This window comes from Giraffa tippelskirchi, chromosome 7 (genome assembly GCF_054371585.1).
Source record: "Giraffa tippelskirchi isolate mGirTip1 chromosome 7, T2T-mGirTip1v1.2.pri, whole genome shotgun sequence".
In the NCBI taxonomy this organism is placed as follows: Eukaryota; Metazoa; Chordata; class Mammalia; order Artiodactyla; family Giraffidae; genus Giraffa; species Giraffa tippelskirchi.
Window position 1 is genome coordinate 13,052,445 of NC_137281.1, and position 25,413 is coordinate 13,077,857.

The 25,413-nt window shown below is 50.8% G+C and overlaps 1 protein-coding gene across 32 annotated transcripts; it reads left to right on the forward strand.

Moving 5' to 3' along the window:
• Positions 1-155: 155 nt before the first annotated feature.
• Positions 156-21,281, forward strand: C7H19orf47 (chromosome 7 C19orf47 homolog). 32 transcript variants are annotated; one of them, XM_081516384.1, is made up of 12 exons: positions 156-1,134; positions 2,288-2,457; positions 2,631-2,915; positions 5,708-5,759; positions 9,602-9,689; positions 9,791-9,905; positions 11,784-11,865; positions 15,010-15,147; positions 16,659-16,811; positions 18,166-18,236; positions 19,990-20,341; positions 21,007-21,281. In XM_081516384.1, the coding sequence occupies exons 4-12, from the start codon at positions 5,741-5,743 to the stop codon at positions 21,102-21,104; spliced, it is 1,116 nt and encodes a 371-aa protein (XP_081372510.1). In that variant the 5' UTR covers positions 156-1,134; positions 2,288-2,457; positions 2,631-2,915; positions 5,708-5,740; the 3' UTR covers positions 21,105-21,281. The 32 variants fall into 32 exon arrangements, with proteins under 32 accessions (XP_081372510.1, XP_081372508.1, XP_081372506.1 ...); XM_081516382.1 differs by having other exon boundaries at positions 2,631-2,799; XM_081516380.1 differs by having other exon boundaries at positions 156-253.
• Positions 21,282-25,413: the final 4,132 nt, after the last annotated feature.

Genomic DNA, 25,413 nt, shown 5'->3' on the forward strand with positions numbered 1-25,413 from the left:
CATTGGCCGCGCTCCTCGCTAGCGCCGGGCGGGGGAAGCGCCTCGGAGACTGCGGGTGGTCACGTGACGGTTGCCCCTGCGCTCTCGCTGGTAGGTCTCCCTTGGGCTAGAGCGGCCGCGGGCGGGTAAGCCTGACTTCCGGCGGCGAGAACGGTGCTTCCGGGGCGGGTAGCCGGGCCGAGGGAGGTGGGTCTGACAGTTGGCGCCGCCGGGAGGGCGGGCTGCGCGAGTGGGCGCGGGCCCAGAGGGCCAGGTGAGGCGCGGGCCAGGGGTGGTGGATCTGGGTTGGATGCGGTGGAGATGAATGGCGTCCCGGGATTCCGGAGTCAGTCCTGGCGCCGCCGTGCGGCTCTGGACAAGCGATTTCTTTCTCTGAATCTCAGTTTCCTGCTCTGTAGAATGGGGGTCAGAAGGTGACTATAGCATCCTCTTTATGGGTTGGAGTGAGAAATCAGCTCGTGCTTGTCGGAGCCCTAGCTCAGCGCCTGGAACACTGAACACTTCTTTGCTATACTATTATTGTTGGTATTGTTGATGTTTGTGTTTGATACGGAAGATCAGGGTGTGGGAGCGTGAAATTGGGAGCCAACAGATTTCAATTCAAGTCCTAAGCTCCACTTTGTGGTAGCGGACCTGTGCCTTCCTTTATCTGAACCTCGTTTTCCTCGTCTATAGGATGAAGGCTAATAATCCCAATATCATAGAGTCATTGTGAGGATGCTGATGAAATGTGCGTGTAAAGTCCTCAGCATAGGGCCTGATGGTGTAGAGCAGGAGCTCAATGAATAGATCCGGACTATAATAATAATACTGGTTATAGCAGACACCCATTAGGTGTTTAGGTCCTATAGTCAAAGCTATGGTTTTTTTAGTAGTCATATATGGATGTGAGTGTTGGACCATAAAGGAGGCTGAGCGCTGAAGAATTGATACCTTCCAGTTATGGTGCTGGAGAAAACTCTTTGAGAGTCCCTTGGACTGCAAGGAAGTCAACCCTGAATATTCACTGGAAGGACTGCTGCTAAAGCTGAAGCTCCAATACTTACACCTGATGTGAAGAGCCAGCTCATTGGAAAAGATTCTGATGCTGGGAAAGATTGAAGGCAAAAGGAGAAGAGGGCGGCAGAAGATGAGGTAGTTTGATAGCATCACCAACTCAATGGACATAAATCGGAGCAAACTACGGGAGATAGTGAAGGATGGGGAAGCCTGGTGCACTGATATCCGTGGGGTCGCAGAGAGTCAGACATGACTTAGTGACTAAAGAATAACGACATAATGATTCCAAGAGTCATTGGTGTAGATGAGACTAGCAAGGAAGTAGAGAAGAGGAAGAAGCTCAGAGACTTCAGCTCTCCTTCACTTTCCTTCATGATAGGAAAGACTTCGAATCTGCAGCTATGCACATCGGCATCCTGCCACTTACTGTTTGTCATATTTTGCTGAATCCAGTAGTATTAGGCTTTCCTTTTTCTTTGAAACCACTCAATGATTTTTCTCCAATCAGTTCATTTGCGAAGGAAAATTTGTATTGCTTTTCTAATGGAAAACTAGCATTGCTTGGCTGTGAGAAGGAGAACTTAGCCTGAACTCCAGTGGAAGCAGAATGGTTTATTACATTGTCGATAGAAAAGGAAAGAAATGAAAAAAAGAGTAACTTGTATTTTTGTGATTCCATGCTGTCAGGTCTCATGGATCCTGTCAAGTTATATACTCTGTTTTCAGCTCACACTTGGCATATGATGGTCTCGGCTTAGTGATTGTCCTACCCTTTTCCTGACTCACTGAAGATGTACTTATGTTATTTAATGCACATGTACAAAACCTATTGAGCATCGTTCTAACAGCTTGGTGTTTAGGAACTCTTAACCCCACTAAGCATTTTAAAAATAGATATGTCTATCCTTTTTTTTTTTTTAATTTGAGTATAGTTGATGTACAATGACTCCTACCATTCTTATTTTACAGCTGAAGGAAGTGCGATCCAGAAGGGTTAAACCACTTGCCTCAGAGTCAGGGTTAGGAAGTGGTAAGATTGAGCTTTGGAGGCAGGCCTTCTAAGGGCTGAGCATAGGGAGTCTGGTGCATGGTAATTACTTGAATTTTGGGGAGCTGTCATTTTTCTATTATTGTTAATGTTACGTAATTTTACTGTTCAGAAAGTCAGGTAGGTTTTTAATGGTGGAGAGAGAAAATTGAGTCTAGAAGGGAATTCTGCAGATGTAGTGGGAGGATGTTGCTATTGTTCAGTTGCTCAGTCGTGTCTGACTCTTTTGTGACCCCACAGACTGTAGCCTGCCAAGCTCCTCTGTCCATGGGATTTCCCATGCAAGAATACTAGAGTGGGTTGCCATTTCCTCCTCCAGAGGATCTTCCCGACCCAGGGATACAACCCGAGTCTCCTGCATTGCAAGCAGATTCTTTACCACTGAGGATACCAGTACCTAAAGGTTTCTAGTAAGTATTAACTGAAACTTTACTAAGACAGACCTCAGTGCCCAGCTCATAGTAATCCCTTGAGCAGTGGACTGACTTGGGTTCACATCCTGGCCCCTCAATTGCTTGCTGTGTGACCTCAGGCCTGCCACTGTCCCCTGTAACTTAGAGATTGTTTCTACTTTCTACCACAGGTGGTGGTGAGGAGGCACTGAGATGTGTTCATAAGCAGTGGCAGGCACATGAATGCTCATCAGGAGCTGCTGCATGGACACTGGAATCAGGGAGAACTTGTTTTTGTTTTTGAATCCCAGTAAAGCTCTGGCTTGACATGGCATTTGGCAAATGACTGCACCATAATGAGTCAGTTTTTTTTTTCCATTGATTAAAATGTGGCTAATGATAGTCCTCACTCATGAGGAGGTTGTGAGGCGTCGGCGTGATACCTGGCACCATTCCTGTTGCATAGCTAGTGCTTGGTATGTGCAGTGTTGTTCTGTCTGGCTTACTGAAGCTTCCTTCAGGCCTTGCTCTTCGAGAGATGCTGGTTGTGTTGTCCTTGTCCAGTGGTAACATCCCTAAGGGAAAGGGCATCTTAGGAGCCAAGTACGGGATCAAGTGATGCCTGTGGTCATGTTCCTCATCCTAGTTGAGGGTGGAGGAGAGAGCGTCACCCTGGGGACTTTGGGAAGATGTCACAAAGCAGGTGGCAGCCATGCAGAGTGATGGAGAGCTTGCTAGGAGGACAGGAGAAGCAAGCATGCAAGGCACGGGTGACATTCTGTGTGAAGAGTGGGTGGCCGGCCAAGCCCTTGGGTGTTGGACGGAAGGCTGGAGTGGGAGGCCTTGGGGGGCAAGAAGAGCCAGCACTTCTAGAGTACTTAGCATGCACCAGGCACTCTCAGATGCTTTGTGCATAGAAACTCATCTAGCCCCACAGCAGTCCTCTGGGCTAAGTCATGTGTGTACCATCCTGGTGTACAGATGGGGACACTGAGGCTCGACTGGTGAAGTTGCTTGGCAAGGTCACACAGCTAGTAAGTGGTAGAGCCAGATTCAAACCCTGCAAGTCTGATTCCAGAGTCCTTATTTTTAAAAATAATTTTATTTATGTAATTTTGGTTTTTGCTATGCTGGGTCTTTGTTGCTGCACAAGGCTTTCTCTAGTTGCGATGAGCGGGGGCTACTCTTTAGTTGTGGCACACGGGCTTAGTTGCTGCATGGCATGTGGGATCTTCCTGGATCAGGGATCAAACCTGTGTCTCCTGCACTGGCAGGCGGATTCTTTACTACTGAGGGCAGCACCCCCCCCCCCCACCTTTTTTTGGCTGCATGGGCTCTTCCTTATGGTGTGCAGGCCTCTCTAGTTGTGGCTCTGGGGTTTAGTTGCCCCTGGCACTCGGGTTTAGTTGCCCCACAGCACGTGAGATCTTTGTTCCTCAATCAGGGACCGAGCCCACATCCCCTGCTTTGGAAGGTGGAATCTTAACCACTAGATTACCAGGGAAGTCCCCCAGAGTACCATCACTGCGATACCACCAAAATAGAAGGGGCAGATGGTAGGTGATGGTCCACAGAAACTGGCTGGACAGTGGGTCTTCTGCACCCTATAGGTGGTGGAGGGGTGGGGGACACGAGTCAGAACTGGGGGCTGGCATGAGTGCAGGGGAGCAGCTTAGGGGGAGAGGGCAGGGACAGAAAGGAGGAGGACGGCCAGGGCAGGGCAGTGTGGGACACGGGGGGTCCTGGAGTCAGGTAGTGGCGGATCAGGAGAAATGATTTCTTTTAGTTCTCCTTCAACACTGCTGCTCACGTGCAGGAGAAGGTCTCCATTGGGGCTCATATGTCATGTGTCTTTCTGGCACCTGCTGACCTTACCCAAGTAAGAACTGGTTTTGTGTTTCTGCCCCGGGGCTCCTCCTGAGGAGAGCCCCGCCTCTTTGCCCCTGGCTGCTCTTACTCACCTCCTCGCTCCCTCTATGGTCCCCGTGGGCTCCTGGCTGCCCCACGGACATGCCAGATGGGCTTCTGGCTCAGGGCACTGAACTTGCTGTACCTTTTCCTGGAACACTCTTCCTCTCTAAAATTGCGAGGCTCACTCCTCCACCTCCTTCGGTCTCTTAAATGTCACTTGAAGAGCTCCTCCCGGGGACTTCCCTGGTGGTCCAGTGGATAAGACTTTGCACTTCCACTGCAGGGGGCATGGGTTCGATCCCTGGTCCGGAAACTAAGATCTTGCATGCTGCGTGGTGGGGCCAAAAAAACTTTTTTTTTTTAATACATTTATTTATTTTAGTTGGGGGCTAATTACTTTACAATATTGTAATAGTTTTTGCCATACATTGACATGAATCAGCCATGGGTTTACATGTGTTCCCCTTCCTGGACCCCCCACCCACCTCCCTCCCCATCCCATCCCTCTGGGTCATCCCATTGCCCCGGCCCTGAGCCCTTGTCTCATGCATCGAACATGGAATGGTGTTCTGTTTCACATACGATAATATACATGTTTCAATGCTATTCTCCCAGAACGTCCCACCCTCACCTTCTCCCTCAGAGTCCATAAAATTGTTCCATGCATCTGTGTCTCTTATTCTGTCTCGCATATAGGGTTATCATTACCATCTTTCAAATTCCATATATATGCATTAGTATACTGTATTGTTGTTTTTCTTTCTGGCTTACTTCACTCTGTATAATGGGCTCCAGAAACTTAAAAAAAAAAAAAAATAGAGAGCCCTTCCCCGACCACCTATTTAGAATTGTAAACCCTCCCTTCCTGGGCCCTCCATGTTTTCTCTGAAGGCTTTCTGACACACGACACTGTCAGCTGGTTTGCTTGTTATTTTCTGTCTCTTAACCGTGTCGCCACGTAGAGGCCAGGCTCCGGGTTTTTGCTCACCACGGTATTCCCAACCCCTAGAACAGTACCTCGCACCCAGTAGGTTTTCAGGAGAGAGTTTTTGAATGAATGAATGGGTATTTATGGTTAAGGTCTTGGGCCAGGGAGGGTTTTTTTTTCTGTCCCTCTCTTTTCCAGCCAGAAACTTGGGAGGTGTGTGGGGACGGAGCTGTGGACATTTGCTGTCCCTGGGCCTTGTCCCAGGCAGGAGTGATCTCTGCAGTGACAGCTCTGCCCCAGGCTGACTTCCTGCCAGCTGTCCAGGCTATTCCTGGGCTGTGAGCCCCCAGCCCAGGAACTCTCTTCTGGCAGACAGACAGACAGGCAGCAAGCGACTCATGAGTGCTCTCCCCTTGTCCTCTCTTTCAGGCTCCAGGGAGCGACGTGAACGCCCGGGAGACAATGGTCTCAGTGACTATGGGTGAGTCTTCTCTCAAGGGCCCCCTCTCCCCTCTCCCCCTTTTTGAGGTGTGACCTTGGTGGGGGGGCTGGGTAGGGGAGGGAGGGAGGGCCAGTCACTGGCAGGAACAGCTGTGCTCTGAGGAACCTGGAGGCAGGGCCAGGCCTGCTCAGGGTCGACCGCCTCCTCTCTGATATCCTGGCCTCCTGACAATGTACTATGGCCATAAAGAACTCGGATTCTGGAGTCCAGCAGGTCGCCCACTTGACCTCTCAGAGGCTTGATTTTCTAACCTGTAAAACGGAGATTGTAACATCCTGGGACGTTGTAAGTATTAAAGAGGTGATTGCGTGTAAAGCCTTGGGCCTAGTTCTCAGCAAATGTTAGCTGTTACTATTCTCATGAGCTTTATCAACATTCTCTTTAAACTTTGTACTTGGGGGTTGCCGAAGCACAGAGATTATTAGCTAGTCGCTTTTAAATTTTTGGACATTTGAACATATAAAAGAAGTGTGTAAAACATATTTGTGTGATCATGAGAGCAATTAGAAAGTAAACGTCTGAGTACATCCTTTTTGATTCCATTGACATAAAGCACAGGAGGGGACTTCCCTGGTGGTCCAGTGGTTAAGACTGCACTTTCAGTACAGGGAGCATGGGTTTGATCCCTGGTCAGGGAACTAAGATTCCCACATGCTGCGCAACATGGTCAAAATAATAAAATGCAGAAGCAGGCACAATCACTCTCTGCTGCTAGAAGGTGTTTATTGCCCTTGGGAGGCAGGGAGAAGTGACTCCCTAGGGAATGGGAGGCCGGGGGAATGCTTCTAGAATGTTGGAAATGTTTTACTTCTTGACCTGGGTACTGGTTACATGGGTGTGTTGGTTTATGAAAATCTATCGACTTGTGTGCACTTCTGTGAGTGTACCTTATAGTTCAATAAGAAAGGTTTTATAAAAGCCTCCACCCATCTAACTGTCCAGGTCGAGAACTAGAATATTGCCTGCCCACATCGAGGCTCCACCCCTGTCATATCACCTCCCTCCTTCAGATGGAATCTACCACTATCTTCTCTTTGTGATCGTCTCTCCTTACCTTTCTTTATAATTGTACCACTAATGAAAACGTTCCTACAGACTTGGTTTTGAATTTACATGAAGGAAATCCTGCCATGCCTTGTGTTCTTTTGTATCTGGCTACTGTTGCTCAGCACAATGCCGGAGAGTCATCTCTGATGCTGTGTGTAGCTGTAGTTCTTTCCTTTTTTTTTTTTTTAATTTGTTACAATATTGCTTCTGTTTTAATGTTTTCTTTTTTTGGCCAGGATGCATGTGGGAACCTAGCTCCCTGACCAGGGGTCATCTTGCATCCCCTGCAGTGGAAGGGGAAGTCTTAACCCCTGGGCTGCCAGGGAATTCCCTGTAGTTCTTGCTTTACACTGCTCCATAGTATTGAACATGTGGGTGATCGATTGTCGTTTCTTTGTCAGCGCTATTGTCAGTGGATACTGTTTCTGGATTGTGAGACTAGCTTCTAGGAATATTCTAGTGCCTGTTTTCTGGTGTGAACAGCAAGCCACCCATTTGAGTCCCAGACACACATTGTGGCCTGTATTAATATTTCTGAAACAGGGGTGTATCTTACAGCTGGTGCTTATGACCATTTTACTGGCAGCAGGTTTTCCTCCTTCATAGGACACAAAATGATGAGGGCCGGACACGGGGTCTCTTGCAGTTCCTGGACTTTGCTTCAGGCAACTGGCTACCCCCAACCTGTGTGGTGTTTCCTTTTCCCCCTAATAACAGCTTAGTTGAGATACAGTTCACATTTCATACAATTGTTTTTTTTTTCTTTTTGGCTGTGCTGGGTCTTCTCCAGTTGCTGCGAGTGGGGGCTACTCTCTTGTTGCGGAGAACGGGCTCCAGGGCACATGCCTTCAGTAGTTGCAGTTCGCAGGCTCTGGAGCACAGGCTCAGTAGTTGTGGTCCACAGGCTTAGATGCTCCATGGCATGTGGAATCTTCCCAGACCAGGGATCGAATAGGTGTCCCCTGCATTGACAGGCAGATTCTTAACCACTGGACCACCAGGGAAGTCCAATGGTTTTTAAATTCTGTGTTTGTAGATTTGTGCATCCATCACCACAATCAATTTAAAAATGTTTTCCTTACTCCCCCCCAGTTCCCAAATACCCATTAGCAGTCACTCCCCCTTCCCCCCTGCTCTCCCACCCTGGTCCCTGGCAGCTGCTATTCTATTTTCTGTCCCTATAGATTGCCATAGATTTACCACTTTTGGGCATTTCACATAAATGGAACTATTACGTGGTAGTTTTTGATACTTATACAAAGCTGCCTGCTTTTGGCTAAAGGAACCCAGGCCCCCCCATGTCTTAACAGATGGAAAGTGCTTGTGCAAAGAAGAAAAAAGTCTGTCCTTTCCTTGGGGCTGGTAGAAGTCCTGAGGCCGTGAGCACCTCGCTTGCCACAGGCTTGGGGAGACTGGCCTGTGCCGGGTGGGCAGGGGCCTCCTCAGGAGAGGATGCACCTGAGACCCCCACCACCCCCCACGCAGCGTCTCATCCAGACTGTGTCACTTGCCCTGCTCTGAGCCTCAGTTGTCTTATCAGCAAAATGGGCGTAGTAACACCAAATTTCTCCTTTTTAAAAAACAGCATGGAGTTTTGGATGTACCATTATATACCATGAGAAAGACTTAAAAAAAAAAAAAAAATGTTGCTAATTAAATTGTGGCACACCATCAATTGTGAGGTAAATCCTAGTTTCCGAGATACTAAAATGTGAGAAAAAAAATTCTACTTGGAACCAATGATCTTCTCTGACACCTGGCCTGAGCGGTCAGGGTCATTTTGAAGGTCACACTCAAGAGGCCAAGAAAGAACTTTGGAAACAGTGAAGTTGCATGGATGGAGTCTGCCTGGTCTAGGCTCCATGTGTAGTGGTGGCATCATCACCATCACCATCACCATCACGGCTGCCGAGGGGGAGGACATCCTTTGGGCCTTGTGCCATTTCGAGCCCTTTCTGTGGCCTTTTTCTTTAATCTGCACAATGACTCAGGACGTCAGTGCTCTTACCACTAGAGTGTCCGCTCCCTGAGGGAAGGGACCCTGGGCCCTGCAGTATCCCCAGTGCCTAGAGCGGGACCTGGTGTATGCCAACTACTCAGTACACGCTTGTGGAATGTATGAACCCATAGGAGACTGAACACCAAGCGCTTCCTTCCCCAGAGGGGGCAGATGGCAAAGGCAGGATTCAAACCCACACTCCAAAGCCTGTGCTCATGACCTCCTTTCTGAGGCCGGGCTGCTCCTGTGTGTTTGTGTGTTGTAGCGGAGGTGCTTGCTGACACCCAGAGGCCAGCTGTGCAGACCTTTCCACCCACCTGTGGATCCTGTCACCCTCTGGGCCTGCACCTGCTGGTGGAAACCTGGGTGGAGAACCCAGAGTCCCAACTCCACCCCGCCCCCGGTCATTGGCCAAGCCTAGGAGATAGATGGTGATCACTGGGGGCCATGCTCCAGGCAGGGCAGAGTTGTGAGGAGAAGGGCAGTCCAGGAGCACATGGGCTTGGGGAGTCTGCTGCTTGTTAGCAGCGTGGCCTGGGGCCAGGCACCCAGCCTCTCCCTGCCTCAGTTTCCTCACTGGCCAAGTGGAGCTGTCAGTGCTGCTGAACTCACAGAGCTGGCAGGCTGGCTTAGTTCTGTCATCTGTGCGGAATGCTCAGGGCCTGGCATTTGATAAGCATTTAATTTGTGGGAGCTGCTGCTGTTGTGGTTTTGCTGCTGCTGTTCTCTAAGGGGAATCATGTGAATAATGAGCCCTACATCTCCACGCCCCCAGCCACTTCCGAGTGGATCCAGTTCTTTAAGGAAGCCGGCATTCCTCCAGGACCTGCTGTCAATTACGCCGTGATGTTTGTGGATAATAGGTAAGGCTGCTGAGGGGACAGGGCTGACCTTGGGGAAAGGAGGGGAGTTAGGGAGCAGGCCGGCCCACCCACCCCAACTCACTTGTGAACTTTCCCTGCAGAATCCAGAAAAGCATGCTGCTGGACCTCAACAAGGAGATCATGAACGAGCTGGGTGTGACTGTGGTGGGCGACATCATTGCCATCCTCAAGCATGCCAAGGTGGTGCACCGCCAGGTGGGCACTCTGCTCGACGCCTCTGTTTCTGGGTTTAGGGTGAGATGAAGGGGCGGTGGTAGAACCGACTGGAAGCTTGGAAGCAAAGGTAGGCATACCTGGATTCCAAGGTTGGTTCCACTGCTTGCTGTGTGACATGGGGCACATTGCCTAACCTCTCTGAACCTTCTTTCTCCACTTGTAGAATACACATAGGCAAACCTATCTTGCAGGGGGGTTGTAAGTATTAAGTTACATAAAGCCCTAACACAGTGTACACAACAGGGCCTCGTTAAGGGCTCTCTGTAAGTATTATTATTACTACTAGTTTTTCCTTTCCTCATCATAGTTACTCTTACCGTGACTCTTCTCTGTCCCCAAAACAGGAGCTTCCAAGGTGGGACACAGTTGGTGACTTGGCCAACAACATGGTGGTTCCGTTCTTGGGCCTTCTGTTGACAGTGACCTTGGACTAGTGATTTCACCTTCCCCAGTCACTGAAACAGGCCTTTCATTCACCCTTTCTGAATAGGGTCTCTGTGGCTGTCCACCAGATAGTGTATATGGCACCAAGTGCCAGGCCTGGAGTGAAGAGCTGCTTTAGCTACGATCATTAGCACTTACCAGGCTCTTGCCATGGCCTGCCGGTCCCTGTCTTCATCCTTTACACACATTACCAGCTTATTGACTCCTTCCTCCGCTTGGCCGAGAGGGAGGCTTGCTGCAGAGCTGTACTCTCAAGCACTCCACTTACCACATGGTCACTGGGATTTTTCTCATTAATTTTAGAGGCTTTCTGCATTCCAGGACCAGACTTTCATATGCCCATCATCCTGGACAGGACCCTGCAGCGAGGGCTTTCTCAAGCCAGGGATGCTGTCTGAGTTATCCCAGAGGTCACAGAGCAAAATATATTCTTTTCTTTAAACTTTTAAATTTGAGACTGATTTTGGATTTGTAGAAAAGTTGCAACAGTAGTACACAAAGTTTCTGTATTTACTTCACCCAGCTTCCCTTAATGTTAACATGTTACATAGCCATGACACATTTGTCAAAACTAAGAAAGAAGCATTACTGTGCTATTATTGGGCCTTCCAGGTGGTACAGTTGGTAAAGAATCTACCTGCCAGTGCAGGAGACGTGGGTTTGATCTCTGGGTCAGGAAGATCCCCTGGAGAAGGAAATGGCAACCCACTCCAGTGTTCTTGCCTGGAAGATTCCAAGGACAGAGGAGCCTGGCAGGATATAGTCCATGGGGTCGCAGAGAGTCAGACACGACTGAGTGACAGCATATGCACATGCTGTTATTAACTAAGCTACAGACTATCTGGGTTTCATCCGTTTTTCCACTAATGTCCCTTTTCTCCTCTGGGATACCACATGGCATTTACTTCTTATGTCTCCTTAGTCTCTTTTGATTTGGGGCCGTTTCCTAATCTTCCCAAGTTTTAGATGACCTTCACAGTTTTGTAGAGTACTGCTCAGATGTTCTGTAGCATGTCCCTCAGTTTGGGTTTGTCTGGTGCTTTGTTATAAGTTGGGCTTCCCAGGTGGTGCTAGTGGTAGAGAACCTGCCTGCCAATGCAGCAGACGAAAGAGACATGGATTCAATCCCTGGGTCAGGAAGATCCCCTGGAGAAGGGCATGGCAACTCACTCCAGTATTCTTGCCTGGAGAATTCCCATGAAATGAGGAGCCTGGTGGGCTACAGTCCACAGGGTCACAAAGAGTCGGACATGACTGAAGCGACTTAAAACTTGTAAGTAGGAGTGAAATGTTTTGGAATCTCTAACAGCTCAGGCTCTTATCCCCCCAGTTTTGCTCAGATATCTGGGTCCCCATTTCCTCCACCTCACATCCTGTCCCCATGGTAACCCTGGGCACTTGTTTTCTTTACAGGACATGTGCAAAGCTGCCACTGAGTCGGTGCCCTGCAGCCCCAGCCCCCTCCCAGGCGAGATTCGTCGAGGAGCCTCTAGCGGTGAGTCCTGTCTGTTCAGGCCTCTTTCCTTCATTGCTACACTCTGCAGTGGAGGGGACATACCTGAACTTTGCAGAGGTGGAAGCAAAGCCATACGAGGCTCTCTTCTCTTAGGGAAAGTAAATAGGGTAGTGAGTGACTATGCATACGATTGATTTTCGTTTGTGGTCGTTCCATTCTGCAAAGCCACTGGGAGCATTGAGTCAGTGACTACTGAGTCACTGCTTCCAGCGAAATGTGGCTTCTGGTCATGACATCTTCATCATCTGACCAATGTACAACCTTATTTTATGTGTGTGTTTCTGTTTTAAAACACCTTATTTAATATATATTGTTGGTTCATTGACAGTAAACTCACACCCCACAGCACTAAAACTCATGCCTGAATGAAGCTTATCCAATGCACATATTTTCTCCATAAAGCACATCCCAGCCTTCTTGAACTTAGGACACTACACAGCATCTTATCACCAGGCTTGGCAACCATTTTAAACAGCAGAATCACTAACAAGAACACAAAGATGTGAAAATAACACTGAGGAGACCGTAAATAGATGGTAGCACTGAATAGACTTGTTTACTATGTGAGAGCTACGGCAGGAAGGCAGACTGTTGCCTCGTTTGACCTCAGTTGGGAACGTGTATTAGACAACTCAGGGTTTTTGCCTCTCTATGCCTGTCTATAAATGACCACAGAGCAACACAAGTATTGGTTTTGAGGTTATGAATAAATTTGTAGATATGCCAATTTATAAATACAGAATCTGAATGGTAAGAATCAACTGTATTTATACTTCTGATTTTTTAGCAGTGTGACACTTGAAAAATTTGACATACATACATACATATTGATTAGCCTTTGCTGCTTAACAGGCTTCCCCCAAACTGATATAAACACACATTTTTTTAAAAAATTTATTTCAAAGTAGTTTATTTCTTTTCAGAGTAAGAGGTCACCTTTTGTAAAATTTATTTTATTTTTAACACTTTCACATTTTAGTACTTCAAATCATACTTGTGCACTTATTGATAATGAGGAATTGATCTTCTGACCCAAGGTTTTTAAAAAATTTTTATTGAAATATACTTGATTTACAATGTTGTGTTAGCTTCAGGTATGCAGCAAAGTAATTCATTTAAGTTACACACACATGCGCGTGCGCACACACACACACACACACACACACACACACACACACACACACACACACACACACACACACACACACACACACACACACACACACACACACACACACACACACACACACACACACACACACACACACACACACACACACACACACACACACACACACACACACACACACACACACACACACACACACACACACACACACACACACACACACACACACACACACACACACACACACACACACACACCCTTAGTTCCCTGACAAGGGATCAAACCCATGACCCCTACAGTGGAAGCCACTCTTAACCACTGGACCACTAGGAAAGTCCTGGTTTATGGGAATTGATGTTAAACGGACTGTGTAGCTTTGATGTATTTTTCTGTATACTGTAGTTATAGTTAAAAACAACCAAACAATAGGAAATTATAATCTTGTGTTGAGGGTCATCATGGAGCATTTCAGGAGGCTTTGAGAGGTAGCACGTTGCAGGAAGAGAGGACCTTTGAGGGGGTTAGGTAGGACAAAGTAGCAAAGTCTGAAAGCCATTGTGGGGGGTATTCCTAGGCCTACTGAGCAAGCAGTGGTAGTATGAAGATACCCCCCCAACCCCCTCCCCTGCAGGGCTCCCCCAGGAGCTCAAGAAACCCACCCCTGAGGCTAGCAGCAGCTGCTTCTGGAGACGTGACCCCTCTCCTTCCCAGGCTAGAGCTGGCCCTCCAGTCTGCTCTCTGTAGCCCATCTTGCAACCTGGAACACCCCTTCTCCTGCTCCACAGAAGACGGGGTGCCCAAGACTGCTCCCCACCTTAGAGGGAGGTCACCTCTTTTCTTGTCCCAGCCCAACTGGAGCCACATGCACATTGCCCAGGGCCCCGCTGAGTGACCCTCCTCCCTGAGTCCCCCCAATTTCCTCATCTTTAAAGTTGGTTCGCAGCAGAGCCTGTCTGCTAGGGTGTTGGGAGGTTCGGTGACCCTGTTCATCTTTTCAGTAGATATTTATTATTGAAGACCTGTGAAGTGCTGGGGACACAGCAACAAACAGTGTCTCCTCCCGAGGCTTACAGTCTCATGGGAGAGTCTGCCAGTAGACAGATAAATATACTTGAATGTCCAGCAGTAATGGGCTTCCCTGGTGGCTCAGTGGGTAAAGAACCCACCTGCAATGCAGGCATCGCAGGAGATGCGGGTTCAGTCCTTGGATTGGGAAGATCCCCTGGAGGAGGACATGGCTTCCCACTCCAGTATTCTTTTTTTTTTTTTTAATATTTATTTATTTATTTGGCTGCGCAGGGTCTTAGTTGCAGCATGTGGGATCTAGTTCCCTGACTAGGGATCAAACTCTGGCCCCCTGCCTTGGGAGTACAGAATCTTAGCCACTGGACTACCACGGAAGTGGTGGAGAATCCCATGGACTGAGGAGCCTGGTGGGCTGCAGTCCATAGCATCGCATAGAGTCGGACACAGCTGAAGTGACGGAGTATGCGTGCACATCCAGCAGTAATAGGGACTATGAAGAAAAAGACTAGTGTAGGGTAGAAGTTGTAGTGGTTCAGAGGGCGGTCAGGGAAGTTTTCTCTGTAAAGGCTGAGTCTGAGAGGAGACCTGAATGAAGAGACAGAGCAGGCCCATTGGTAATGGGGGAGCTGTGAGCCAGACAGACAGATAACAGGCACCCCAAGAAGGTGTGTGCTATCTGGAGGAGGAAGGTCCTGGAGGAAAGCAAGGCTGCAGGGGAGGGGGAGGGAAGAACTCAACACAGGGCTAGGTGACCGATGGGTGAAGGGTGCTCAGAACCCATCTGGTCTGGGCCTCAGGAAAGGCCCCCCCAGGCCGGGAGGGCTGGACTGATCCCTGGAAGACAGGCCCTCCCCAGGCCTCCCTGTCTTGACACTACAGCCCATTCAGTCCCAAGGTGGCTTTTCCCATCCTGCCCCCCTTCCTGGGGCTCTGACTCACCGGACTCTCCTCTTTCCTCCTCCTGCCAGCCGCCTCCCGAATGATCACCAACAGCCTGAACCGAGACTCCCCACCTGGCACTCCCCCCAGGCGGCCAGACACCAGCACCTCCAAGATCTCTGTCACTGTGTCCAACAAGATGGCAGCAAAGAGTGCCAAGGCTGCCGGTGAGGAGATGCGGGCAGGGGGAGGGAGGAGCTGGAGGCCACTGCAGGTTGGCAGACAACATCTGGGGGACATGTTCCTTAACGCTGCAAAGTGCTGTGCAGGCCATGGGGTAACCACAGTGTTCAGACTCGATCAGGTCACGGCCCCTCTGGGGGCCTCGCCTTCCACGTCTGTCGAAGGGGGCTGGCACTACCCTCCTCCGCGGACGGTTGTAAGCACTTGAGATGGTGTCTGTGAGCATCGTGGGCCCATTGCAGCTCTCAGGCAGGGGCCAGTTCAGTCTGTGTCATTTTTATTTTATTGTGGTGAGAGCACTTAACATGAGATCTACCTACTTCATGAAACGTTAAGTGTACAGTACAGTGTTGTTGACTATGGGTGGTTCAGTCTTTTTTAACAGATGGTCACTGAGCCCCGCACTGGTGCCCGGCCCTGTGCTTGATGCCTGGGGTCAAAGGTAAAGAAGCTACCTTTCCTCTTAGCCACCAGAGGGATCCTTTAAAACTTTCCATCTGATCCTTTCCCACCCTTGTCTAGAACTCTCCAGGGCTTCCCATTGTTCCATTAGTAAACTCATCTTCCCACGTGGCCTTACTGGGCCCTGCGGGTTCATGTCTTGCCTGCTGCCTCCGTTCCCCTCCAGGCTCCTTCCCATCGTGGGGCCTTTGCCCCAGAGTTCCCTTCTCCCAGGGCCCTCTTCCTCTGTAGACTCTTTTATGCTTGGCCGCTTGGGTCTCAGCTTGTGAGCTGGGAGTGGGGCACTGGCCTTTGGGCTTCCAAGCCCGCTTCTGTCCGTCATACGCTTCTGCCTTTGTTGAGTCCACCTCCACAGTCCAGTGATCTTGGCCCACGTGGAAAGCGAGGCCCAGGGAGGCTGTGTGGCTATTCTGGCGCCCAGTCCCATCACGCCCCGTCCACCTCCATCACAGGTGCTCCCTTTTGGCCACATTTGTCTGGAAGTGTCTCTTCCTCCTTCTGACCGTTTGGTTTGTGGGCCGTGAGCAAGAAAGTTAAGATTCATTCCTAAAGTAGTGAAAAGATGAGGGGCCTGGGATGGATGGTTCTCTTCCCCTCAGCACAGTGAAGGAGATTGTTTATTTTTGTAAGTTGAGGTGTAATTTACTTTTGCACAATGCACACGTTGTAAGTACATAGCTTGAATGATTTTTAACAAGTGATCACACCTGTGAAGCCATTACCTTGATGGGCCTGTCCACCACCCGAAAGTTTCCCATCTGAGAGTATTCTGGCTGGCCTGGGAGGCGAGCCTGCGGGGGGCAGGGTCAGAGCCACAGAGAGCCCAGGAGGCCAGCCATAGTCTTCTGCCACCCCACTGGGCCCAGACCCCTGACTTTCTCGGTGGTTCATTCAATGACCATAGGGGAGGTTGGGAAGAGAAGGGATTCTGGTCATGGGAACACATGGAGATAAAGGGCTGCAGGGCGTCCAGCCCCCTACCCCGAGTGGACATTCCCTCGCAGAAGATACTCACCACCACCCCTTCCCCCAGCAGCCCTGGCCCGCCGAGAGGAGGAGAGCCTGAGTGTTCCCACCAAGCGGCGCCGGGTCACCGCCGAGATGGAGGGGAAGTACATTATCAACATGCCCAAAGGTACCACCCCCCGGACCCGGAAGATCCTGGAGCAGCAGCAGGCAGCGAAAGGTACCGGCCTGGGGAGGGGCTGACACTGTGTTTCCCTTTTGCTGCATCTTGCAGGGTTGGTCACGTTCTACAGGCATTGGCCCAGAAGCAGGCTCTGATGAGGATCCAGGGGGCTTTGGACCAAGGGGGCAGCAATGGTGACCATAGTAGACAGGGATGCATCACTACCTCTGCCCTCTTGTCCTGCAGTTAGCATAACAGGGATCCTTGGTGCCTTAGCTGGCATCTCTTCCCCGGGGGACAGTGGCACAGATCCAGTGCTTGTCTGCCTGCTAAGTCAGTGACCACACCTGGCTGAGGACAGTGCCCCAAACAGAAGGAACCATCATGATGAGCCAGAGGGGTCAGGTTGAGATTCAGTCCAGAGCTGGAGTTTATCTGGTGGTATGAAGATGCTCTTCTTTACAGCATTCCTTTTGTGCTCAGTTGTGTCTGACTCTTTGCAACCCCATGGACTGTGGCCCGCCAGGCTCCTCTGTTCGTGAAATGTTCCAGGCAAGAATACTGGAGCTGATTGCCATTTCCTTCTCCAGGGGATCTTCCTGACCCCAGAATTGAACCCTCCTGTCTTGTGTCTCCTGCATTGGCAGGTGGATTTTTACTCCTGCTGAAGCCCTGTGTTCTTTTAGAACATTGTATATATTCTCATGGAAAAACATTCTGTGGATGCAGAGGCAGTAAAAACAAACTCTAACTCCTGTATCCCACATGTATTGTGACCCTTTCCAGAGCAGCATCTATGAACTTAAATGCATCCGTTTGTGTGTTTACATACATCTTGGCTTTTTTTTTCTTTTTATGCACAAATAGTCTCATCCTGTATGTATTGTTGTATAAGGTTTTATTGAGCTCTTTTCACATTAGTGCACATGGATCTGCTTCATTCTTTTTAATGGGTGTTCAGTGTTTCCATAGTACTTCTGTGTTGTAATCTAGTAAACATTCTTCTGTTGATGGCTCTTCAAACTGTTATTTAGGGAGGGTATTACCATTTATCAGATTCTCTTAAAGGCCCAAGGCCCCCAAAAGAGGGGAAGGAAGCAGTAGGGATTGAGAACTCTTCCTGCACATACACTTCTTGAATTGGTACCAAGGGGTGAGGACTGAAAGTGTCCATTTTAATGGATCCTTCTCATATTTGACATTGACCAGAAGTATGTGGGTTAAGGTCAGTGTTAGCAGACAACATAGACATAAAATCTGACTCGGTCCTGTGTGTGCATGCTTGGACCAGAGCTTCCTGGGGTCTGGGCTGGCCGTGATGACCCCTCCCTGTCTGCTCAGTGCTCAGCCGGGCTTAGGCCTGCAGGGGCCACCCCCTAGGCATTGGCTAATGACCTCACTTCCCTCCCAGGTCTCCACAGGACATCTGTGTTTGACCGCCTCGGCGCTGAGACCAAGGCAGACACCACAACGGGGAATAAAGTGAGTGGGAAGTGAGGGAGCCCCTGGGGACTCTCAAAACTTTGCCTTCCCTGAATGTCATTCCTGGCACTCCCTGCATACACCTCACCCTGTCTCATATACCTTTCCAGTCCAGTGCCCTTGTCTGTACTCCCTGTCTCTCTGCTACCCCGATCTCTCTCCCAATTTCTAGCCCCAGGGCTCTGGCAGACCCCTGGACAGTGCCCTGGGACCCCTCCCACCACCATGTCCCCTAACTGGCCTCGAATCTTCCTCCAAAGTACATTCTCCTCCTGTCTCGGGGGCTCCATGCCCCCCTTCCAGGCAGTCTTGAGTCTGAGGGCACCATCTGTCTCCTCTTATCTGCTGCCTCGTCCCGTTGAGATGGGCAGTGGCCTCCTAGCTGGTGTCTGTGCAGCTCCAGGGAAAGCCCTCCAGCGCCTCCCCCACAGCAGCAGCGCCTACAACCCACAGGACAGGCCCCTTCTGCCCTTCTCGCCCACTGTAAACCCTTCAAAGGCTTTTCACCAGCCCAGGATGCAGCCTAATCTTCTTGCCTCCACTTGCAGTCCTGCAGGCTCGGCATGTGGTTAGGAGATGCAGCCTGAGCCCGTCACCTGGCCTGAATCCTGCTCTGCCATTGCCTGGCTTCGTGACCTTGACCATTTCACCTCAGTTTCCTCCTCTGTATAGTTCCTGCCTCACAGGGTGGTCGTGAGGACTCATGAGGTGTACCTGTGTGGCAGAGTCTGTCTGGTGCCTGGTCGGCATCTATTTTTTTTTTTGGCCACACTGAGCGGCACACGGAACTTTCCCTACCAAGGATCAAACCAATGCCCTCTGCAGTGGAAGCACAGTCTTATCTGCTGGACCGCCAGGGAGGTCCCTGGTGAGCATCTTGAAATGGCACCTCAGATTCACGCTGGTCGAGTTTGCCAGCTGCCTTTCTCCCTTGCTCACCAGGGCTTATCCACTCTGGCTCTTTTCTCATTTCCTAAATCTTATCATGAGCGTGATTGTAATGCTCAGGATCACCTGGCTTAAAGATGCCGCCATGGAAAGAGCTGGGCACGTAGCAAGTACTCGATAAATGTGATTCTTACTCGTGCCTGGGGAACTTTGAGGGCATGCTTTACTCTGCTTAAACACCAAAGCCTCAGAGAAAGTGTCCCTGAACTCAGCGAGGAGACGAGGCTTCCCTGTCTGCAGCTCTCCACTGCCCCCCGCCCTCCCAAGCACACAGTCCTGTCATCACTGGAAAATTACTTGTGTGAGATCTGATGCCGGCTCTGTCTTCCCCGCTGGACTGTAAGCCCCCTGAGTGGGGCACGGCCCGTCTTGGTCAGCACTGAGTCACCAGCACTGCCTGATACAGGGCCAGATATTGCCTTGGGACTCAGATTATTTGTGGAGTGATTGACCAAATTCGCCTTTTCTCTGTTGGTCCTCGGTAGACCTTCGCAGACAGTTTTCTCTTTCACCTCCCTTCTCCCTCCTGCTCTTTATTTGACTCACGTCCACTCAGCTCTCAGATCTCATCCTAGATGTCCCTTCTCCAGGGTGTCTTCCCCTAAATTTGGCAGGGGGGGGTCTCCTCTGGGCTCCCCCAGTTCCCTGGACTCGCCCTCTCCTGGCTCTCACCACTGTCGAGTGTGCCAGCGAGGGGTGTGCTTCCCAACTGCGAGCCCCACGAGGCCAGGCACGGATGAGGCAGCTCCGTGATTACAGGTTGAGTGGCTCGGTGGCTCACCTGTCCTGTCTCTGACCCCCGCAGCCCACCGGAGTCTTCAGCCGCCTGGGGGCCACCCCTGAGACAGACGAGGATCTGGCTTGGGACAGTGACAACGACAGCAGCAGCAGCTCTGTCCTCCAGTACGCTGGGGTCCTGAAGAAGCTAGGCCGCGCCCCCGCCAAGGCCAGCCCGCAGCCCGCACTGACTGTCAAAGCCAAGGCGACGAGCTCGGCGCCGACCACTGCCGCCCCCACGCTGAGGCGCCTGGCCCTCTCCTCGCGCCCGGGGCCTGAGAGGAAGCCGGAGGCTCTGTCCAAAGTCAGCATCATCCAGAGACTGGGCAAGCCCGCCCTCGTGCCCGAGGCCCAGGACAGCCAGGTCACCAGCACCAAGAGTAAGTCTTCAGCTGAGGTCAAGGTCACCATTAAGAGGACTCTGGTGGGGCCCCGGGGGAGCAGCTCCAGCGAGGGCCTGGGTGCCCAGATGGACCACGCGGGCACCGTGAGCGTATTCAAAAGACTGGGCCGGAGGACTTTCTAGCCCAAGGGTGGGGCCCAGGCCCCTCTCCTGACTCCGGGCTCCATCAGTCTTCAGCGAGGGTGCATCACCCCTCCCTGCCGGCTTCCGGACGACTTGTTGCCCTCAGATGTTCTGCCGGCCTGAGCTTTCTGGGGATCCACCTGGGTGTTCTGAGTCCGGAAGGGTCACTGTGGCCCGGCCTTGCCGCTCTGGGACTTCCCTTCTCTCCCATCCTCTGTTCTCTCCTCTTGACTGTGGCCTTGGCAGGAAACCCCCCCCCTTTTACCTCTCCCAATGCCAAGGACGCTTCCCCTCCCCTCCACGCCCTTCCTCTCTCCCAGCAGCATCTGCTGCCTCAAACCCCTGTTCTGGGGCCTCCCTGTCCCCCAGAGTGGGTACACCCGGAGGGCCTTCTGTGTCCCCCACCCCGTGACTTCCTTGCCCACCTGCCTCTGCCCCTCCCCCACTGCTTTGCTCTCCCCTGTCTCTCCCGATCTTCACTCTGTTCATTTCTTTTCTGTTTTCTGTCCCTGTGGCAAGGCCCGACTGTCCGCTGCGTCCTGCCTGACCCTCCTGCACCTCCGGCCTCCCAGCGGCGCCCTCGTCGGCGGTGGCGTCGAGCCAGTAGAGACTGTTAGCCGCCCTCACTCCCAGGCTGGAGGGACCTCCCCAGACCCGGGGCTGCAGCCAGGGCACCCACCCGGGCCTGTTTTCTCCCTGAAAGTCTGTGGCGGGTGGCGGGTAAGGGGCACTGAGATGGGAAGCCAACACCGAAAGAAGAAAACAGCTATTTTAATATATTTTTGTGACTTTCAGACCGTTTCCCTCCCCTCCTTCAGGGTGAGTTGCAGGATTGTTTTTCTCACGAAGCACAGGGTGGGCGTGGCGCCTGTGGAGAGTTGGGCACACCTGTAGGCCGTGATTTTGCTGCCGACCCTGAGGTGAAGGGAGTAACAGTCACGGTCATCGTCCACTTGGGCCAGCTCCTCCTCCTCTGGGCAACCCGCAGGGGTTCTGTCCGTCTGCCCTCCTCTTCATAGTTTCCCCCGTTTCTGCCTGTGAATGGTTTTCCAGATTACAGCTCCATTTGTGAGGCTGTGGGTTCCTGTGGACTGGGTTGTTCACCTGCTCACTGCTGTGCGGTACCTGCTGTCTGCCAGGCCCGTTTTAGGGGCTGGGGCTCCATCTGTGAGCCAAGCAGACCTATCCCTATCTGTGTGGCTGACCTCGCCAGCCAGAGACAAGCGGTAAAGTGATCAGGCTGCTCAGAGTTGGAAGGAAGGATGAGCGCCCGTGACCAAGGTCTCTTTAGACGTTTAGGGCAAGAAGGCCTTTCAGAGGAGGTGACCTGTAGGGTGGTTTACGTGAAGTTCAGGAGGAGAGTGCTCAAGCAGGGTAAACAGGCAAGGCCAAGGCCCTGAGGTGGGACGGGGGGACATGGAGGAGACCAGCATGGCTGGTGACCGAGTGAGTGACAGGCCTAAGGAATTTGAACCCCTTCCCAAGAGCGTTGAGGAGTTTGGGAGGGTTTGAGGCTAACAAGTGGTGATCTGAGTTGCCTTGTATGAAGGTTGCTGGGGCCACCGTGAGGAGGAGAAGTTGTCAGGAGGGTGGGATGGAGGCAGGGAGGCAGAGCCTGGGGGGAAGTGGTGGGCTGGGGAGGAGAGGCAGGGGTGGACTTTGGGGGTGCCTCGAGAGGGGCAGCAGGATCCTCCCTGCGGATGGGTTGGAATTTGGGAAAAGACAAGGGGCTGGATCATGCCTGGATGGGGGACTTGAGCATCCAGGGGAAGGTGCTGTTTTGTAGCGCTGGATGGGGCGGGAGGGCGCTCAGGTTTCACTGGGTTGACTGAGAGGTGAGCAGTCTGCGGGGAATGCTCAGGGCACAGCCATGTTCACAGCCACAGCCGGAAAACAACCTAGAAAGAGGAGGGGACCCAGAAGGGAGTGGGAGCTTTTCCCACCTAGAGAATAGGATCTGATAAGGAGATTACCAAGGAGTGGTCAGGGAGTTAGGAGGAGAACTGAGAGCAGGTAAAGGTGAGGTTAGACTTTTTCTTTTTCTCCGTTGTGGTAAAAGAAACATAACACAGCACTGACCACTTGAACCGTTCTTGTGTGTCCTCTTCAGTGGCACTAAGAACATTCATCCTGTTGTATAACCGTCATCCATCTCCAGACCTGATTTTGTCTTCATAAATGATCATCCACTTATTTTTAGTTTGTCGGCGATGTCCTACTGGGAGGCTGCTGCACATTAGGCAGTGTCCCACGCACTGGGCCTGCAGTGTGAGGGGCCGGACTTCAGTATGAGGGGCAGTGATAGAGCAGCCATAGACCCCCTCTCCTGGTGAGGGCCCAGGCCAGACCCTGGTGGGGCTGGTTGAGGTTGCTGACCTCAGAAGGACTGCAAATGATGGTGATGTCAAGATCCCAGAGGCCGCCCGTTTGTGTCAGGGCCACAAGGAGGCGCTCACACACAGAGACACTTTCCTTGCGGTTTTTCACCTCTTTTTTTTTTTTTTTAAACCCTCCTAATGCTTTCCTTGAGTTCCGCTTCATGGATAACTTCAGCAACTGCCAGGGTTGCCTGGAAGGGTTCCAGTTACTAAATTTAAGAGCACAGGGTAATTTCTTACTGCATAATAAGAACTAAAATGATATAAAAATGTGTAGCTCACTTATCATGACAAGCTTACCTGCTGTGGGGTAAGTCGAGTCACTGTTGCTCCTTACAGAGGCGCCGAGGGGGACAGACTGCTGGCGGGTGACGTCACTGGGTGTGACGCTGGGAGGTGAGCAGGCGGCTCGCCCCTCAGGCCCTGCCCTGTGCTGCCTCAACTGCAGATCGGAAACAGGGCCCCTTTTTGTAAAGGGGAGGGCAGAGTCCTGGGAGAGTGGTTTTGGGGGTCCTCGAGTTGTTTGTGTGTACGCGCTACCCCGTTACTTACCCCAGGGAGCTCTTGCAGCAAGCTCTGGAAGGCCCACCGCCTGCCTGACAGAGTGGAGCCGGACCCCTCAGCCTCCCCGCCGCTCCAGTGTCCCACTCTTTTGATTCAGTGATTCTCCCAAGCCATCCCCAACAGCTGTGGCCCACGGGGGTGTATTATTTTTTCCTCTGGTTCTCTGAAACATTTTCGAGCATAAGTAGTGGGTTGGCCAAAAAGTTCATGTGGCTTTTCCATAAACATCTCACAGAAACACCTGAACGAAATTTTTGGCCAACCCAAAGACTATATACACCTGGTTCATCATGCCAAGATACAAAGGCTTCGCGGTGAAAAGTCTGTTCCCAAGTCTCTTAGCTCCCCAGCTTCCTCCTCAGAGGCCACCAGTTTACCAGTGTCTTGGATCACCCTTCCAGAGATGTGTCTGTGTGTGTGTCTACACACACACATGCATGCTACATATAGCCAGAGGAACACAACACACAGATGTGCACACACATGTTAATGGCCTAGCTTACTCAACCAGTCCCTTAGGGAAGGGAATTCGGGTTGTTTCCAGTTCCTTGTTATTACAAGTAGTGCTGCTGTGGGGAAAGGTGGGTTTGGTTCAGGGGTGAATTGGAAGAACTCCAATGACACCACTTCAGTGCAAACACTGATGTTGGGTCAACAGCACATCCCATTGAGGTTCTCCCCCAAAAGTCTTGGCATTCTTCAGATGATTTACTTGTACACGTATCACCCCATTCCAGAAAGGAATTAAGAGCAGTTAGACTCATCTAATTGGAGGCCACTGGAGGAAGGGGATCAGGGGATGTGAAGAGGTAATGCGGACCACCACCCAGGTGCCAGGAAGTACAAAGTGCTTTGCTAAGTAAATTAGGCTTAAGAGGTCTTTGCACATATGGAGCCTGTTTATGCTGCTTCTGGGAACCCTGCAACCACCACTGTGGAGATGAACCTGGGCTAGCCAGCTGCATAATGAGAGACACGTGGCGTGGCCAAAAAACAAAGTAATCTTAGTATGGAACCCTGATATATAAAACATGTTTAAAACAGAAAAGCAGTCATTTATTAACATACATTTATCTGATTATTTTGCATTATTTCCTGCAAACAACACAAAATTCAAAGGTACAAAAGGATGTATACGATAAGACTGTTTTGTTCCCAGTGGACTGGCGAAAAGATTAAAGTCTCAAGTGTTGGGGAAGATGTGGGATAGTAGTAGTGTGTGGACTGCTGTTAGGATGTAAGTTGGCATCAGCATTTTGGAAAACAGTTTGATATGTTGTAGCATCATTGAAGATGACATATTCGCCAATCCACCAGTTACCATTCTGGAGAAATTTACACAGGCATCCAGGGCAGGTATCAGAATGTTTGTAAGATCACTGTTGTAATAGCATAAACTTAGAAACGACCCAGATATCCATCAGCTGGAGAATGGGCAGATTGTAGCATAGATATTCTAGTTACCTAATGCATAGTGGATCACCTCAAAACTTAGTGGCTTAAATCAATAATCATTTCCTGTGGTTCTGGGAGGTTGACTATGCTCAATCAGACAGTTGTAACGTGGGGCTCTCATGTGCTTGGTGTAAAATCCTGGCTGGGGCCAGTGTCCTCTTGAAAGCCTCCTCAGTTGTCTGGTGGTTAACCAATACTGGTATTGAGATAAAATCTCAGCGTGGGCTGTCAGTCAGGATACCTGCATATGGCTCCTCCGTGTGACCTGGGCTTCGTTACAACGTGGCGGCTGGATTCAAAGTGCACTCTTCTCAAGAGAGTCAGGGAAAAGTGTATTGCCTTTTCTAACCTAGCATTGTCAGCCACCTTGCTTCACTTCTGCCACAGTCACTAGCCTGCCCAGATTCAAGAGGGACCACAGGCCATGGCTCTCAAGACGGGAAAGTCAGTGTCTCGTAAGAAGAGGGATGAGAGATCATCTTGAAAAATTAAACATCAATCCTGGATGTATTATGTATTGAATGTGGAT

Bases quoted from the DNA above. Each gene is read 5' to 3' on its own strand.
- C7H19orf47 (XM_081516356.1), top strand. From the start codon at position 5,741: ATGGTCTCAGTGACTATGGGTGAGTCTTCTCTCAAGGGCCCCCTCTCC. The intron at 5,807-9,579 runs GTGTGACCTTGG...GTGAATAATGAG, and splicing joins CCCCTCTCCCCCTTTTTGAG to CCCTACATCTCCACGCCCCC. The intron at 18,237-19,989 runs GTGAGTGGGAAG...TGACCCCCGCAG, and splicing joins ACACCACAACGGGGAATAAA to CCCACCGGAGTCTTCAGCCG.